Here is a 17886-nt window from a genome sequence, read left to right as displayed (position 1 = left end):
GCAGAAGTTCCTGGCTAGTGACATATTTGATACCAAACTAGCAACTTTAAAATTTTTATTATAGAATAAAATATATTTCCCCCCTTATAAAGAATTTATTTTTAAAGCAAAGAATAAAATTTCATAATTCATTTGAGACCCTTCTTACCCTCATTCCCTCCAAAATTGCTATATAAACATAAGGGATGAGTTACCAATAACAAATACATCCATAGTTTAGAGGGTTTTAGTGACAAAAAGCATAGACATTGCTGTTTTTTCAATAGAAGGACTGGAGACAAATGACATCCTAGCATTTAAATATGGTGATATTAAATAAGCTAAACTTTGCTATGACCTGCCAATACCACTCAGAAATCCGTATTTCAAACCCTTTAAAAATAAAACAAAAAAATGCTTCTGGCGTATTAAGTGCTGGTGTTATGTCATTGTTTTATATCATTTCTTATTTGACTTCTTCTCATAGCACTGAACGAGATCACATGACTGATGAAACAAATGCAGTGTTACATATCTAAGCAAAGAGAAAAATACACTTCTTCCCACAATTAATTTTTCCTAAACTGCTAGGAACATACACACACACTCATATACACTCATATACCAAGATTTTCTCATTAAGTGAAAATAAAAGAAAGGAATTCTCAAAGCAGGCAGAAAACAACTGTAACAAAATAAACACATCTACACATAATAACCATATCCACATAAATTAACGGTTTTATAAATTAGCTACTGATTAAAAATCTATCTATAAACATCTAGAATTTTACTGCAGGTAACTCATAACATAATTTATATCTAATTACGGCCCAAAAACAACATGCATGCAATCAGCAAATATTTTAAAATTTATTAAGAAGAATCACACAAAATATTAAGTAATGTTTACTATAAGAAATGAACAGAATGGGAAAAAAAATCCTCTGAACTTCCAGTTTTGAAATCTCAAATTTGGCTCTTCTGACAACTCATACCCCTCCACATCAGCTGTACAGTTCCCAAAAAGCCTCCCTCAATTAGCTTACCCCCCAGTTAGCCCCACTGTTGATCATAAGCCACTCCCTATCAAGTCAGAATGTTTTCAACAGATACTAACCTGGTTCTTTTGTACCGCACCACTGACCTCTATCCTAGTATCCTAGTATCCAAACCAACGGACTATGTTCAGTCCCCATTTTCCATAACCTCTGCCAGACATTACTGACCACTTTCTCTGCCCTCGTACTCTGCTCTGTGGTCTACTTGTTGGATCTCTTTTATTTTCCCTTCACTAATTCCTTTTCTTCAAAACACTCTAATGGCTGATTTTGAAAAGTTCTATTCTTAGTCCTCTTCTCTTATCTACAACAGAACCCTGGATGATCTCATTCATTACCAAAATGAATTACCACTTAGACATGAGAAAGCATCGCAAGCACACATTTTTTTTTTTAAATTTAAATTCAAGTTAGTTAACATATAGTGTAGTATTGGTTTCAGGAGTACAATTTAGTAATTCATCAGTCATATACAATAGCCAGTGCTCATCCCAACAAGTGACCTTCTTAATGCCCATCACCCCACCGACCTCCCCTCCAACAACCCTCAGTTTGTTCTCTATATTTAAGAGTCTCTTATAGATCGCCTCCCTCTCTGTTTTCATCTTATTTTATTTTTCCTTCCCTTCCCCTCCCCATGTTGTTTTGTTTCTTAAATTCCACATATGAGTGAAATCATGTATTTGTCTTTCTTTGATTTACTTCGCTTAGCATAATACACTCTAAGTTCCATCCACATTGTTGCAAATGGCAAGATTTCATTCTTTTTGATCACCGAGTAATATTCCATTACATGCACACACACGCACACACACACATCTTTATCCATTCATCAGCTGATGAACATTTGGGCTCTTTCCATAATTTGGCTATGGCTGATAGTGCTATAAACACTGTGGTGCATGTGCCCCTTCAAATCAGTATTTTTGTATCCTCTGGATAAATACCTCATAGTGCAATTGCTGGATCATAGGGTAGTTCTATTTTTAACTTCTTGAGGAACCTCCATACAGTTTTCCAGAGTGGCTGCACCAGCTTGCATTCTCACCAACAATGTAGAAGGGTTCCCCTTTCTCCGCATCCTCGCCAACATCTGTTGTTTCCTGACTTGTTAATTTTACCCATTCTGACAGGTGTGAGGTGGTATCTCACTGTGGTTTTGATTTGTATTTCCCTGATGATGAGTGATGTTGAGCATCTTTCAATGTGTCTGTCAGCCATCTGGATGTCTCCTTTGGAAAAGTGTCTATTCATGTCTTTTGCCCATTTCTTAACTGGATTAGTTTTTTGGGTGTTGGGTTTTTTAAGTTGTTTATAGATTTTGGATACTAACCCTTTACATGATGTGTCATTTGCAAATATCTTCTCCCATTCCGTAGGCTTTTAGTTTTGTCAACTGTTTCCTTTGCTGTGCAGACATTTAAATTGGACTTCCATCTCCTACCTTCCCTCTGTTCAGATATCTGCCCTGCCTCTGCTTTCCATACCTCCAGTGAATGGAAATCCCATTTACCAGTTATTTTGGATAGAATCATGGAGACTTCAGTCCTCTAAGCCTTTGCATTGCTATTTTCTGTCTGGAAACTCTATTATGGCTGCCTGGTTAATTTCTACTTATTCCACCTTTGGGAATAATTCAGCTCTTGCCACCATCAAAAGGAAGCCAACCTAAGCTAAAAAAAGAAAAACGTTAAAAAAAAAAAATCACCAAACTGCTCTATGCCCTCCCTCTTTGCTCCTAAAACTCACTTTTTACTAAAATTGTGAATTTATTTTGTCTCTTTCCACTAGACTGTGAGCAGTTTGAGCAGAGGAAGTGCACTGATTCCTTTTAACCCTCAAATCAAAACTTTACCAATTCTATAATTCCACTTGTTAAATATCTTTAAATATACTTCATTCTCTTCATTTCTACTGCCTTCTCCTTGATGCAAGTCCTCATCATCTTTAACTTAAATCATTTCAGTGCTGGCCTGTTTTCTTAGATTCTAGTTGTCTCCTGGTCACCGAGCACAAGTCCTTTTGCTACACTTCCTGTGAAACTGAAAGTGGAGCTGAGAAGCCAGCAGGGGGGAGCTCTCACACCTACCACTGATCATCAGTTGCAGACCCAACAGAAAGAAGCTGACTTTACTACTACAGCCAAGAGGAAGGATTCCTCCTAGCCTGGTGACAGCCCGCCAATGGAGAGTCTGTCACAACTCAGCCATGGAGAAACCATCACCACCTTGAACTCTCACTTTCTTTCAATGGGCTTTCCTTCAAAGCAGCTCTTCCCAATGTCTCCCTTTTCTCTAAAAACTAACAGTTCCTCTCCTTTGATCTCCAGACTTGCCTGTGGTTTGTCATAGCTCTGCTATTCCCGTATAAACCCATTTTGCTGGTAAAATAACTGGGTGTTTTATTTGCAAGGTTAACACTTCCTAAAATATAAAATCCTCTATTACCCATCCACTTTAAATTCATCAGCAGCCTCCCCCTCCCATTCTGTTTTCAATCTAAAGTCAAACTCCTTGGTATGCTATGTAACAACTCTGCAGTGTGTGGACCCTGCTTAACATCTCATTTCATTTTATGTGCAGTCCAACAAGCACCATTTCCCCACCCACAGTGAAATCCTATGGCTCCTAACAGGACACAATGCTTATGCTTCCATGGCTTTGCATTGGCTGTTTGTTTCCCATGGCCATGCCCTTTTGCCTCCTTATTAACCTTCAAGATTCAAATTCAAGAGTCATCTGTTCTGTGAAGTCTCTCTCTTCCTGAACACTTCCTGATGTTCTAGCTACTTTCTGTTTATTAAAGAACATACCACAAGATTTTGTTTACAAATGTTTATAGAACTCTATTCCACCAGCTCTTACTTAATAATCCTTTTTGAAAACCTGATTCCCAAGCTCAGTAGTTCTCATACTTTTTCATCTTTGGGCACTTTTGAACTCAAAAAATCATGCACCACTTTGAAGAGCTTTGGTTTATGTGGGCTATATCCTGCTGTGCAGAAATTAAAACTGAGAAAATTAAAAATATTTATCTACTAATCTAAAAATAACAATAAGCCAATTACATGTTAACATAAATGTATTGTTTTACAAAAAAATCACAATCTTTCTCAAAACAAAATAAACTTGGTGAGAACAGTGTCATTGCTTTTACTTTCTGTAAATCTCTTTATGGTCTGGCTTAAACAAAAGACAGGTGGATTATTATAGCTGCCTCTGCATTCAATTTGCTTCAATATTATCATATGGTTCCAGAAAACTCTATTGTACTGTGAAAGAATAAAAGTGAAAAATGGCATATAACATCTTAATATCATGATCAAAACAGTCTGAGCTCATGAATCCTTCACACTTTGAGGACTGCTGCCCTAGCTCGTTTTCCATAACAGCTATTCCAAAACATTTTTATACTTAAGACCCTAATTCTATACTCTCCTTCCTAACTTTGAGCAAATAAATTTTTTTTCTTGTGGTAAAATATACATAATAAAATTTATCATTTTAATGATTTTTAGGTGTACAGTTCAGTGGGGTCACACTCTTGTGCAATCATCCATCCCCAGGACTTTGTTATCACCCCACATGAAATGTTGTACCCATTTAACAGTAACTCCCCATTGCCTTCTCCACAGCCCCCACTAAGCACCATTTTACTGGTGACTTGCCAGGGCCACAGAACGGCATTTTACAATACAAAATCTAGTATATTTCTATTGTATGATAATTCCTCCATAAATACATATAAACGAGTAGGGAAGTGTTTCTTACATGATTAAAAAAAAAGAAGTCAGTCAAGGTAGTGTAAACACAAGTTAATTGTAAGATTACTGCAGTACAGATTAAAATTTACTAATACAACACGTGCTAACCCCTCACTACAGTGTATGCTCAGTAAATGTTATCAAATGGGGAAAATATACTGCAGTGGTATCAAGTCAACCAATCCAATAAGATCTCAGGAAAAGTTTAATTTGAAAGAACTAGGAAGTCATCTTTCATAAAAATGAGTATGTGGAAAGTTACTATTAATATGTCTATCAGTGCTTTCTACTACATATTAAGACATTAAACACTCAGAGAAAAGCAAAGGAGGTAATCAAAGACTTCACAAAAAACTGTCACCACAAAAATGCTAAGCGATTTGAATTGGGTCAAGAAAAAAAAGACCAAAAATTGAATCTTCATATATGTTAAGTAATTTGGCAAGCTAATTTTCCAAGACCAATACAGAAATTTTTTTTTATTCTTATGTTAATCCCCTACATTACATCATTAGTTTTAGATGAAGTGTTCCATGATTCGTTGTTTGTGCATAACACCCAGTGCTCCATGCAGAATGTGCCCTCCTCAATACCCACCACCAGGCTAACCCATCCTCCCACCCCCCTCCCCTCTAGAACCCTCAGTTTGACCAATACAGAAATTTTAATAAAAAACTTTTATGGCTTTCTATACAGAAAAGAAGTCACACAATTAACATACCTTAGTTCCTGGTTTTCTGTACTAAGGAGAGTAAGAAGTGCCCAAGCCAGTACCTGGCTATTGTCTCCAGTGTGGAATTTATTGTAATGCTTAATGTTCTGTAACAGGAGCTGGTCAAGGCATTCCAGAGCCTTTTCCTGCACTGTGCTCTCACAGTCCATCACAGCTGGGATGATCCCTGTCAGCCAGGCTTTCTGTATCTGGACATATCCAGGTTGAGCCTTAGGAATTAAACATCATTAAGTCAAAAAGAAGTCTGACACTACCAGAAGTCTAAATACAAATCAGTGAGGCTGTGGTCAATATTTTGAGACTTAAAAATAGTCACACACACAAAAGTACAAATAAACCATCAAAGTGAAAAAAAAGATGAACATTTGAAATATATGTTAAAACAAAGTTCAATCTCCAATTACTGTGTATCTGTGCATATTGAAATTTGAAACTTAGAAAGTCATTACTGTATTAGTAGTAGTAAATCAGCACTTTTTAGTAATTCAAGATGAAGAGCAAAGGATAAATATTCATCCCAAGGAGCAATTAGAATAGATGCTGGCAGAGGAAGTCAAAGTATGCATTGCTTATTGCTTTCTATCATGAAGTAAAGAAATAAACATGCTTTTAAAATTCTTCAAAAGTTAATTATTTGGCAGAAGTAAATTTCATATCAGATTAGTGGATCTGTTCTTTTGGCAGTTATCACCTACTAGGTGTTATTGTACAAAAATTAATCTAGGCCTCTGACCTAACCAAACTCATTTTAAAATTCATATTTCTATGTGAGATTTAAGCTGAAGTCAAGAAAAGGCTAATCACTAGTATTCTCTAGCATTAGTTCATAATTATATTATAATATGAAACATAATCTATCATATGTAATTGAAAGATACCTCTTCTCTTACACTGTAGAGTCCTACAGTAGGCTTGGTAGAATTTCCAATAGGCAACTTAATTTTTAGCAAGAGATAATTATTTACGCTGAATTATTTTTAATGTAAAAATGCACTGTTTCTCACCATAAGAAGTTCAGTAAGAGACTGTAAGGCCTGCTTTCGGACAGATACTGCAGGGTCCCGACACTGGTCCTGCAGAAGTGATAGCTCTTCTTTCATACCTGAGATGTCACAGTGTTTCAAAATACTCACTAATACCTAGAAGGAACACATGTAACATGAATTGATGACTTACTCATAGCAAAAAGACACACTGTAGACAAACAGAAGACTTAAGTCTGTGGTTCTTAACACTTTTGAGGTCACTGATCCATCCCTCCACCTGGTAACATCCCAGCTTTTCAGAATCTGATGAAAGCTAAGGCCTCTCTCTGGAGAAAATTTGACATACATTTTACATAAACAAGTATTTACAAAGAAATTCAGGGGTTACATGCACCCTATCAAAATCCATCCATGGTCCCCAGATTAAGAATCCCTAATCTAAAAAATGTTAAGGATATAACTATGTGATTCTTAAAAAGTCAACAACCCAGAGGAAATTTGAAAACAGACAAACCTTTAGCTCATCTCTGTAATTTATATATACAGCAGGATCAAAGTGAACAAATGTTAAGTGAAAAAGAAGTTAAATAATGATTATAGCTGGGGTTTTTACAAAATATTTCTAAGTTTTTAGTGCTAAAACGAGAGCACATTCAAGGATATCTAGAAAAAACTCACACCTGCAGTGCAGACTTCCTAACATTGGTCTTCTCATCCCTGATTCTCTTTTTCAGCATTGCCATGACACATCTCACTGTTGAGGAAATGTCAAAGAATCATTATGGTCTGAGAAAAACTGTATTTACAGTATCTAACATCTCACCACACAGTACTGAGAAAACACTCTAAAATAATTGACTAATTACCTTGTTTTAAATCCCAAGAAACCCGAGTATGAAATAATGTAGAAAAAGAAAAAAAGTCAAATAATTAGCTAGTCACAATAATGCAAAGGGCAAAATAGTATAATTTTAAAAGGGCATAAATTCTGGATTATTAAAAATTCAGTTTTTAATCCTGGCTCCTATGTCTAAAATTCTGAATGAATTATTTAGCTTTTCCATTTTGTTTAGCTACAAAAAAGGAATATCTAAATCACAATTTTTTTAAAAGACTAAATAACATATACAGCAGATTTAAAACTTTTTGATCACAGGCCCCTTTACACTATTAAAACTCTCTGAAGACTCCTAAGGGCTTTTTTGGTAAAAATCTCTAGTAAAAAGATTTAATAATTCATTTTAAAATAGGAAAATGTGTCACTATAAATGGTACATTTTTAAATGAAAACTAATTATATTTTCCCCAAAAAGTATTTAGTGACAAGAATGGCATTGTTTTACATGTTTGCAAACTCTTTAATGTCTGGCTAAATAAAAAACAGTGGAGTCTCATCTCTGCTTCAAAATCAGAATGCTTTAGAGTGCAGAGTCTTGATATATTATGAAAACAATATTAACTTCAAGGACCTGCTGAAGGAGGCTAAGGGATCCCCAACTACACTCTGAGAGCTGCTGACGTATAAGGAAATACATTACAAAATGAAATAGAGAATGGAAAACAATAGAAAAAAAGTCAATGAAATCAAAAGTAGGTTCCTTGAAAAAAATAAACAAAATTAAACTTTTAGCTAGAAAAAAAGAAAGAAGATTTAAGTTCTTAAAATCAGGAGAGAAGGAGGGAGCATTACTACTGCCACTACAGAAATAAAAAGAATTTGCAAAGAAATACTATGAACGATTTTATGTTACATTCAGTAATCTGGATGAAATGGAATAATTTCTACAAAGATAAAAACTATGGAAACTGACTCAGAAAAAGGAGTCTGAATATACCTATAACAAGTAATCAAAAACCTTCCCACAAAAAAACCCCCAAAAAACAAAACAAAAAAAACCCTCAAAACAAAACAAACACCTTCCCACATGTGCACAAAACCCCAGGACCAGAGGGCTTTACTGGAGAATTCCACGAAATGTTAAAACAAAAATGAACACCAATTCTTCATAAACTCTTTTAAAAAAACAGAAGAAAACACTTCCTACTACACTGTTAAGCAGTATTAGCCTTAGAGCAAAACCAGATAATAAAAACATCTCAAAAACTAAAAACAACAGACCAAAATCCCTTGTGAATACATACATAAAATCTTCAACAAAATATCAGCAAATCAGATCTAGCAAGCTACAAAATGGATTATATACCATGCTTGGGATTTACCCCAGGAATGAAATGTAATCAATGTAACTAATATACCTTAGCAATATAATAAAGGACAAAGACCACATGACTGTCTCCACAGATGAGGAAAATGCATTTGCAAAATCCAAAATCCTTTCATAATAAAAACACTCAACAAACTCAGAAGACAAGGAAACTTCGTCACACTGATAAAAGTCATCCTGAAAAAACACAGCTAACATCACACTCAATGGTGAAAGACTGAAAACTAAGTACAGAAGAAAGGCAAGGATGTCTGCTCTCCCCACTTCTTTTCAACACTGTACTAGAGTGGTCCTCGCCAGGGAAAGTTAGGCAAGGAAAAGACAGAAAAGGCATCCAGATGGAAAAGAAAGAAATAAAACTCTCTCTGTTCACAGATGGCATGAGCTTACATATAGAAAAACCTAATGAATCCATACACACACACACATACACAAACTATTAGAACTAGTAACAAATTTAACAAGGTTGCAGGACACAAGGTCAAACCATCAAATATCAGTTGTAAAAACTAGCAATGGACAATTAGAAAATGAAACTAAGAAACTACTGGAATTTATTATAGCATCAAAAAGAATAAAATATTTAGGAATCAAAGAGCAAGAACTGTACATTGAAAACTAAAAAAAAAATCACTGAAACAAATTAAAGAAGATCTAAATAAACAGAAAGGCAACCCATGTTCATGGACTGAAGGGCTTAATATTTTGTTAAGATGGCATTACTCCCCAAAGTGATCTACAGATCAATCCTTACCAAAATCAAAGCTGGCTTTTTTTTTTTTTTTTTCAGATATTGACAGAGGGTCCTAAAATTCATATGGAAATATAAGAGACACAGAATAGCCAATTTATCTAGAAAAACAAGAACAAGGATGCAGAAGCTATACTTCCTGATTTCAAAATTACTACAAAGCACCAGTAATTAGCACAGTGTAATACTGCCATAAAGAGAGACAATGGAATGTCAGTGGAATAGAACTGAAAGTATAGAATAAGCTCATATGTCTATGGTCAGTTGATTTTTGACAAGGGTGCCAAGAACATTCAAAGGAGAAGAAAGTCTTTTAAACAAATGGTGTTGTGTCAAACTGGATATTCACATGCAAAAGTTGGACACCTACATCACACCATATGCAAGAATTCAGTAAAAACTGATCAAAGACCAAAACATAAGAGCTAAAATTACAAAACTCTGAGAGGAAAATATAAAAGCAAATCTTTGTGAAAAATTAGGCAGTGGTTTCTTAGCTGTGACACCAAAAGCACATGTGAAAAAAAGAAAAAGTGGACAGCTAGACTTTATCAAGGCTAAAATGTTTCATGCTTCAAAGAACACCATCAAGGGGAGCCTGGGTGGCTCAGTCGTTAAGCGCCTGCCTTCAGCTCAGGTCATGATCCCAAGGTCCTGGGATTGAGCCCTGCATCGGGCTCCCTGCTCAGCGGGAAGCCTGCTTCTCCCTCTCCCACTCCCCCTGCTTGTGCTCCCTCTCTGTTTAATAAATAAAATCTTTAAAAAAAAAAAAAAAAGATCATCAAGAAAGTGAAAAAATAAACCCCCAGAATGAGAAAATAAATACTTGCAAATCATGTATCTATAAGGAATTTGGATCCAGAATACATAAAAAGCTCTTTCAACTTAAAAATAAAGACAAATAACCCATTTTAAAAAATGGGCAAAGAACTTGAATAGATGTTTCTCTAAAGAAGACACAAGAAAATGTGCTTAACATTGTTAGTCATTAGGGAAATATAAATCAAAACCACAGTGAGATAGATACCACTTCACATCCACTAGGATGGCGACAATAAAAAGAATAGACATGACAAGTGTTGGTAAGGATATGGAGAAATAAAAATTATTACACATGCTAGTGTGTAAATGTGAAAAATGGTATGACCACTCTGGAAAAAGTTTGGCAGTTCCTCAAAATGTTAAACATAGAGTTGCCACATGACCCAGCAGTTCCACTCCTAGGTATACACCCAAAAGGAATGAATATATTTACATACAAAACTTGCACAAGAATGTTCATAGCAGCATCATTCATAATAGCCAAAAGATGGAAATGACCCAAAAGTCCATCAACTGATGAGTGAACACACAAAATGTAGTATTATCCACACAATGGACTATTATGTAGCTATAAAAAGTAATGAAATATTGACACGTTACAATATGGATGAACCTTGAAAATGTTATGCTAAGTGAAAGAAGCCATCCACAAAAGAACACTGTATGCTTCCATTTATGTGGAATGTCCAGAATAGGCAAATCTGTAGAGACAGAAAGCAAATTAGTGGTTGGCAGAGGCTGGGGGAAGGGGAGAATGGGGGAAGAACTGCTAAAGAGAATGGGGTTTCTTTTTTGGCAAAGGAAATATTGTGAAAATTGATCAATTTTGTAAATACAGTAAAAACCACTAAGTCATGGGAGCAAGAATACCATACAGTATGTATGGTTTATCTTATCTTACCACTTTAAATGGTGAATTTTATGGTATGTGACTTACATCTCAAGGAAAAAAAAAAGGATCCCCTCCACCTCCCCCAAGAAAGCATTTGGCACTTAACTGTTAAGACTGGAGTCAACACAAACATTTAACATTTTTGCAGAATAAACTCTTTATAATATTTTAGGAAATCAGTTTATATACATATTGAGTTATTGCTCTGAATCTGAGTAAAACATGCTAATATCTAGCCATATAAATCTAATTCCATGCTGATTTTTCAGGCTGAAATAATAAATAATTATCCTCACGGCACTTTACATAGAGTCCAGCACTTACCTGACAACATCACTATTTTTTATATATATAAATATGTAGGTAAAATTTGTATACGCACACATTTATTATTCCCACTGCTCTTCAACAGATGGAAATATTGTTTTATTAAAGTCTGTATCTACAATGCTTAGCACAGATTAGAAGGGGCCAGATAAATCTTAATAGAATAAATTAATAAATCTAATTATATAATTAATTCTCTACACATACATTCTCTCACTTATCTACCTGGAAAAATCACTTCTCTAAAGATTATTTTCACAGACTCTAACAACAGCCCTCTGCGAAAGACAGGGAAGGTATCAGAATCATTACAAATTAGGGTGCTTGGTTGGCTTCCATGTCTTAGTCAAGCAACTATTTAGTACCAGAACTGGTACAAGAATTCAGACTGCCTCTCATTTCTAAATAGAGTGTTCCCCACTATTTCATACTATGTCATCTTATAGATGAAAAAGGAGCCCAGAGAAGTAAAGTGACTTTTTCAAGATCACACAGGTAGACAGACACAGAATCTGGGGGTAGGCTCCAGGTCTACCCACTTACCATTCCAGGTTTGGTTTTTTTCCCTCCTGAATCACATTAGCACTTAAGACATCCCAGATTACTCTGGGTTCAGTAAGTCAATGAAAAATACCAAGCATCACTTGTATCCAGAATCCTGTGCTGGAGGCTATGGGAGCAAGGACCCCACAACCATTCCATACAGTATGTATGGCTTATCTTATTGATGAAGAGAAATTATAATCTAAATTCTGAATTGACTTTTTCAATGTGAGCTTCAATTCACAGTTACTTATCATTTATTAAAAGTGAATTCTGGGATACCTTAATCAGAGTCAAGTAGACATGGTAAAAAAAGTAATGAGGAATTAAAAATAGGAACAAGATTGGGTACAACAGTATTCTTCATCTTTTCCTTTTCCTTTTTTTTTGTTTTTTTGTGATGACTTTTCTCCAAACACAAATTTATTACGTGCGGCACTTTCTCTAGTAGCTGGTCCCTTTTCGGTCAGCAATCCCAAGAGTTCACAATGACTGCCTTTAGTAAGGAAATAAAATATTTGCTAATATTCTCTTATATGTTACAGAAATACTGCGGTTCAGTACATGATAAGTGGAATGTAGCTTGTTCTTTACCTTAAGATGAAAGAGTATAAGTGCAAGGACATCAAAGATGTAATAAAATAGAAATTATTCCAAGAAGAAAGAAAGATGTTCCAATTGTTAAGGGTGAATTAATAAGAAAAAAAAAATCCAAGGTTTTTAGACACTACTTACAATTGTCTGAAATCCAATAGTTACTACTCATCCGATAGTAATAAAATTTGACATACCCCCAGATCCATCTGTTTCACCACTGCTGTCAATATTGATCACCCCTGAGCCTCCAGAAGGGTTAAGTGTTTGCCTCTGATAGGAAAAAGCTTAAAAATAATAAAAGAAGTTCAGTCATTAAGATAAAAATTTGTTACACCTCTTAATAATATAAACATGGCATATTACACATTTAAATTACTACATCATTATTGAAATGAATTTCAATTTCCTTAATGAATAAATAAAGTTCAATATTAAAAAGGTAAATATGGAAATAGAAAAAACATATCAAATACCCAGCAAGTCCTTTAAATAAAAAAGACAATTATTCAATATTGGAAAATATATTCACCCATTACCTGATGAATTTCTCGGTAAGGTACCAGGATGGCTGTCTACTCTTGAAACTGCAGGACCTAAAAATAAGCAGATTGATAAGAGGGGAAAATGTCATAGTATCATAAGCCCCAAGTAAATATGCACAGAATAACCAAAATCAAGATAATTAGGTCTAAAGATAAGACAGATTCTAAACTGCTGACAATAAAGTTCTTCTTGGTATGCATTTGAGCTGGATGGATATTAGGCCCAAGATAGCCAACACCCAACAACGCAAAGTAGGAGTAAAAGCAGCCAACGATCTCACCTCTAAAACATGGGTATCTAAAATACTCTAAAAGGCCTTTCAAATTCATCAGGCTTGTCTAACAGGCATGCCTTGTTCTTTTTGTTTTTTTAAGATTTTATTTTTATTTTTCGACAGAGAGAGACAGCGAAGGAGGGAACACAAGCAGGGGGAGTGGGAGAAGCAGGCTTCCCACTGAGCAGGGAACCCGATGTGGGACTCGATCCCAGGACCCTGGGATCATGACCGGAACCGAAGGCAGACGCCTAACAACTGAGCCACCCAGGTACCCGGGCATACCTTGTTTTATCACACTTCGCTTTACTGTGCTTCACAGATGACTACAGTTTTAACAAACAGAATTTGTGGTAACTGCAACAAGCAAGTCTATGGGTGCCATTTTTCCAACAGTATTTGCTCACTTTGTGTCTGCCACATTTTGGTAATTCTCAAAATATTTCAAACTTTTTCAAATTTATGGTGATCTGTGAACAGTGGTCTTTGATGTTACTATTATAATTGTTTTGGGGTACCATGAACCATACCCATATAACACAGCAAACTTAATAAATGATATATGTATCCTGACTGCAGATGTGGAAACATCAAGAGAAGCAGAATTAGAAGTGGAGCCTGGAAATGTGACTGAATTGCTGCAATCTCATAAAACTTGAACAGATGAGCAGTAGCTTCTTACAAGTGAGCAAAGACAGTGGTTTCTTATGATGGAATCTACTCATGGTGAAGAAGTTGTGAGGGTTGGGATGACTCCAATTTTGGAAGAAAGTTCTACTGTGGGTAAAATGCTATCAAACAGTATCACCTACTACAGAAAAATCATTTGTGAAAAGAAGAGTCAACTGATGTGGCAAACTTCATCGCTGTCTAATTTTAAGAAACAGCCACAGCCACCCCATCCTTCAGCAACCACCACCCTGATTGGTCAGCAGCTATCAACACTGAGGCAAGACCCCCCACTGGCAAAAAGACTGCAACTTGCTGAAAGCTCACATGATACTTAGTATTTTTAGCAATAAAGTATTTTTTAATTATGGTAAGTACTTTTTTTTAGATATAATACTATTGCCACCTAACAAACAACAGTGTATTATAAACATAACTTTTATATGCACTAGAAAACCAAAAAATTAATTTGACTTGCTTTATTGCAATATTTGCTTTACTGTGGTGGTCTGGAACCAAACCCACAATATCTCCAAGGTATGACTGTATTTAAAAAGTTATTCAACAACAAAATATACTGAAATTGATCTATGAGAGTAAAAGTATATCATACTGTATCTATTACTTTTGCAACAACAAAGAATGATTTCCCCTGCAGTCCAATTTCTTGAAAAGCACAAGACGGGTTCCATATCACAACGATCACCACACTTACTGTTAATCAGAAGTTCTAGTATGCTCTCCGATGCAGTGGTAACAGATACCTCCAGGCAATGTGCAAAACTGGACAGTGCCTTGCTGCGGACAGTCGGTGCCTTGTCTACACAACGGTCAAATATAATTTCCTGCACCAAGAACTTATGCTTTAAGATCTTCTGATGCTCCAACGAGAGAGTGTTATCTACTGCTCTTTCAGGCAGTTCCAACAGAGCTAAGACAACATCTAGAGTAAAAACCCTGTGTGGGATCTGATAAAGCAAAATCATAAGAATATCCATCAGACAGGAATAAAAACCAAAGGATCCTTTGTGTATTCAGATCTGTCTGTCAGGAGGTTGCAGGTCCAGGAACCAAGATTTTATGCGTATCTCCTACCTTGGAACTTCGTGAATATCTGTAAAGCCAGGCAATGAATGTAGCATACTCCCTGCTGGGAAGTTTGCTGAGCAGCTGGACCAGGGACTGGGCTGCATAGGTCCGATAATCTGATTTATCAGTTACCTGAAACATAAGCATTGAGAGGCTGTCCAGCCACTGTCTACCTACAAGACAACTGAAACACATGTTGTGATATAAGTGGAAAATTAGTGAATGTAACTAGTTCAGTGAATCTTTAAATGTTGTAAAAATGACTGGCAAATTTTAGGTTTCAAACCCCTTTGAAAACTAATCTATAAGAAATCTCTAAGTCCTCCCCTCAGAAATACAAACTTAGCACACATAATTTCAGAGAGTTTATGGACCCCCCAGAATCTACTGCAGTCAAGTTAAGAATCATTTGTCCAAACTGCTATAGAAATTGAAGAGATAATCATAAGAATTTGAACTTTAACTGGATATTTGATGATATTAAGGAATTACTGTATATTTTCTTTGGCATGTTGGTATTTTGTGGTTAGGTTTTTAGAGTTCTTATCCTCTAGAGATACATATGAAATATTTAAGCATCAATGGATGATAGTGAAATTTGCTTAAACAAAAAAACCCCAATGTTCACATGTGTTGAGGAAATTATACCTTATAGGGGTATAAATGACATAAAATTGTTGAAGGTGGTTGCTCATCACCCTATTCTATTTATTCATATGTTTGAAATTTTCAAAATAAAAAGGATTCCCCCCCAAAAAGAATAGTCTGTCAATGGGAACATGTAGTGAAAATATTAAATAAAACTACTTTCCATAATGATAACAGACTTATTCCCAAGAACAAATACACATATAAGCACACACATTCACCTTCACATATATTATATATTCTTATCATCATCATTATCATTATTACTATTACTATTAAAGCAAATGGTACCTTGGCACAGATGTGCTGGAGTAAGATACGAAGGACTGGGAATATATTTTCCTTTAGTTCATCCACAAGTGAGCTATTTAAAAAAGAAACCACACCCATTGTTTAAAATACACCAACTACATAAAATAGTAATTTCTCGGCTCTGTTCTCTAACACCATTACCTCTATGTTTTAGAAATCCTGAATATTAAAAACTATTTACCCCATATTGCAAGCATGTTTCAGTGAATAGAGTAAAACAGAGTTTCACAGGAGAAAACCATTCTCTATGTCCTATGAGTGGTTTTAGAGAGCTGCTGCCATGCAGATAGCTATAGTCAGGGAGGAGCAAATGTGCAATCTTCGTATGACTCTTTTGGCTATTTACTAAATTTCACATTAAGACTCTAAAATAGAGCCTTTTGGGGTAAATAATAATAAATGAGACACAGCACCACCTTGTGGTAGCTCAGTGAAATGCTACCATTTCAAGGGCTTTGTTATCAGTATCTCTCCAAACTTTAACCAAGATTATTATTGTTTTTTTTTTTTAAGTTTACTTACTTATTTTAGTAATCTCTACCCCCAATGTGGCCTCAACCCCATGACCCCAAGATCAAGAGTCACACATTCTTCGATTGAGCCAGCCAGGCACCCCAGATTATTACTGTAATGTCGATACTACAGCAATTGGAGATACCATGAACTGTTACGGAAGAGTCAAAATGGGTGTTTCCACTTAAAGGATCTTAGTTATTTAATGTTTTAAAAAATCCCCCACAAGAGATATTTGCTCAATGATCAGATGACAGCCTATATATACCTGGATTCTACCATCCACACCCCACATCTCCAACTACACTATATCCCATGAACACCTACAGGCATGTACACACTCTCATATACTTACCACTTCATTATACCACCTCCACAATGCATGCCAAATATTCAATAAAGGAGGGAAAGAAAAGCCAATGACACAGCAAATATGTCTATCAATTATTGCTAAAGAAGTAAAAATTGACTTAATTCTTCCCTTTAGGAAGTATGGTCTGTAAGGGGAGGGGAATAGAAAAGTGAGAAGAAACAAGGAAAAAGTGGCAAGGAACAAAGAGAAAGAGACTCAAAGAAGACAGAAATACAAAAAGGAAAGGAAGAGGCAGCCTTGTAAGAGAGGCAAACACTGAGGCAGATGATGATAAAACAGAGAAGCAACTCATTCCTCAGAGCCTGACCTTACAGGCTGGAGGGAATCAAGCTGGAGGCCGGTGCTGGCCCATGAATTACAGACTCTGTATCCTTCAACAACGCCCCAGTGCAGAGGCTACCAACAGTGACACAGGCCACGTGAACCAGAGGAACTCGGAAGTACTTTACTTTGACCCCCAAAACCACAACAGGCCAGAAATCTGTTAGTTTCCATAGGTGTCAGAAATCTTGGTTAGTACAGGGCCCAGCAGGCTTAAGGGAGAGTGATAAAGAGAGTGAAAATCCAAGCTGTGCCTCACCTGATGAACTGGACCGCCTGGTTTCTACTGTTGATGACTGATGTTGTAATACTAAGGGGAGCACGATGGGCTCCTTCACCTGCTTCTAACATTAATATCACATTTAGCATTTGATGGAAAACACAACCTATAACCTGGAAGAGAGAAGAAAATTCTACTTAAGGCATGATAAAGAATCCAAAGGCCTCGAAGACAGCGATGCAGAC

At 35.9% G+C, this 17886-nt stretch overlaps 1 protein-coding gene across 1 annotated transcript in view; it reads right to left on the bottom strand.

The window, feature by feature from the left end:
• The window catches only part of NCAPD3 (non-SMC condensin II complex subunit D3), a 63745-nt gene that overhangs the window by 30738 nt on the left and 15121 nt on the right, over positions 1-17886 (bottom strand). Inside the window, exons 9-17 of the mRNA XM_045894677.3 lie at positions 17681-17814; positions 16194-16266; positions 15261-15386; positions 14881-15133; positions 13216-13272; positions 12874-12963; positions 7203-7276; positions 6541-6675; positions 5525-5745 (exon numbers count right to left, since the gene is read on the bottom strand). Coding sequence (XP_045750633.1) covers positions 5525-5745; positions 6541-6675; positions 7203-7276; positions 12874-12963; positions 13216-13272; positions 14881-15133; positions 15261-15386; positions 16194-16266; positions 17681-17814 — 1163 coding nt within the window. The remainder of the gene's footprint in view (positions 1-5524; positions 5746-6540; positions 6676-7202; positions 7277-12873; positions 12964-13215; positions 13273-14880; positions 15134-15260; positions 15387-16193; positions 16267-17680; positions 17815-17886) is intronic.

The sequence above is a fragment of the Mirounga angustirostris genome, unplaced genomic scaffold (assembly GCF_029215605.1).
Source record: "Mirounga angustirostris isolate CCGP_5_RB_7025 unplaced genomic scaffold, mMirAng1.0.hap1 SCAF_13, whole genome shotgun sequence".
Lineage (NCBI taxonomy): Eukaryota > Metazoa > Chordata > Mammalia > Carnivora > Phocidae > Mirounga > Mirounga angustirostris.
Note: the sequence above shows the minus strand (reverse complement) of the source record. Positions and strands in the feature narration are given on the sequence as shown.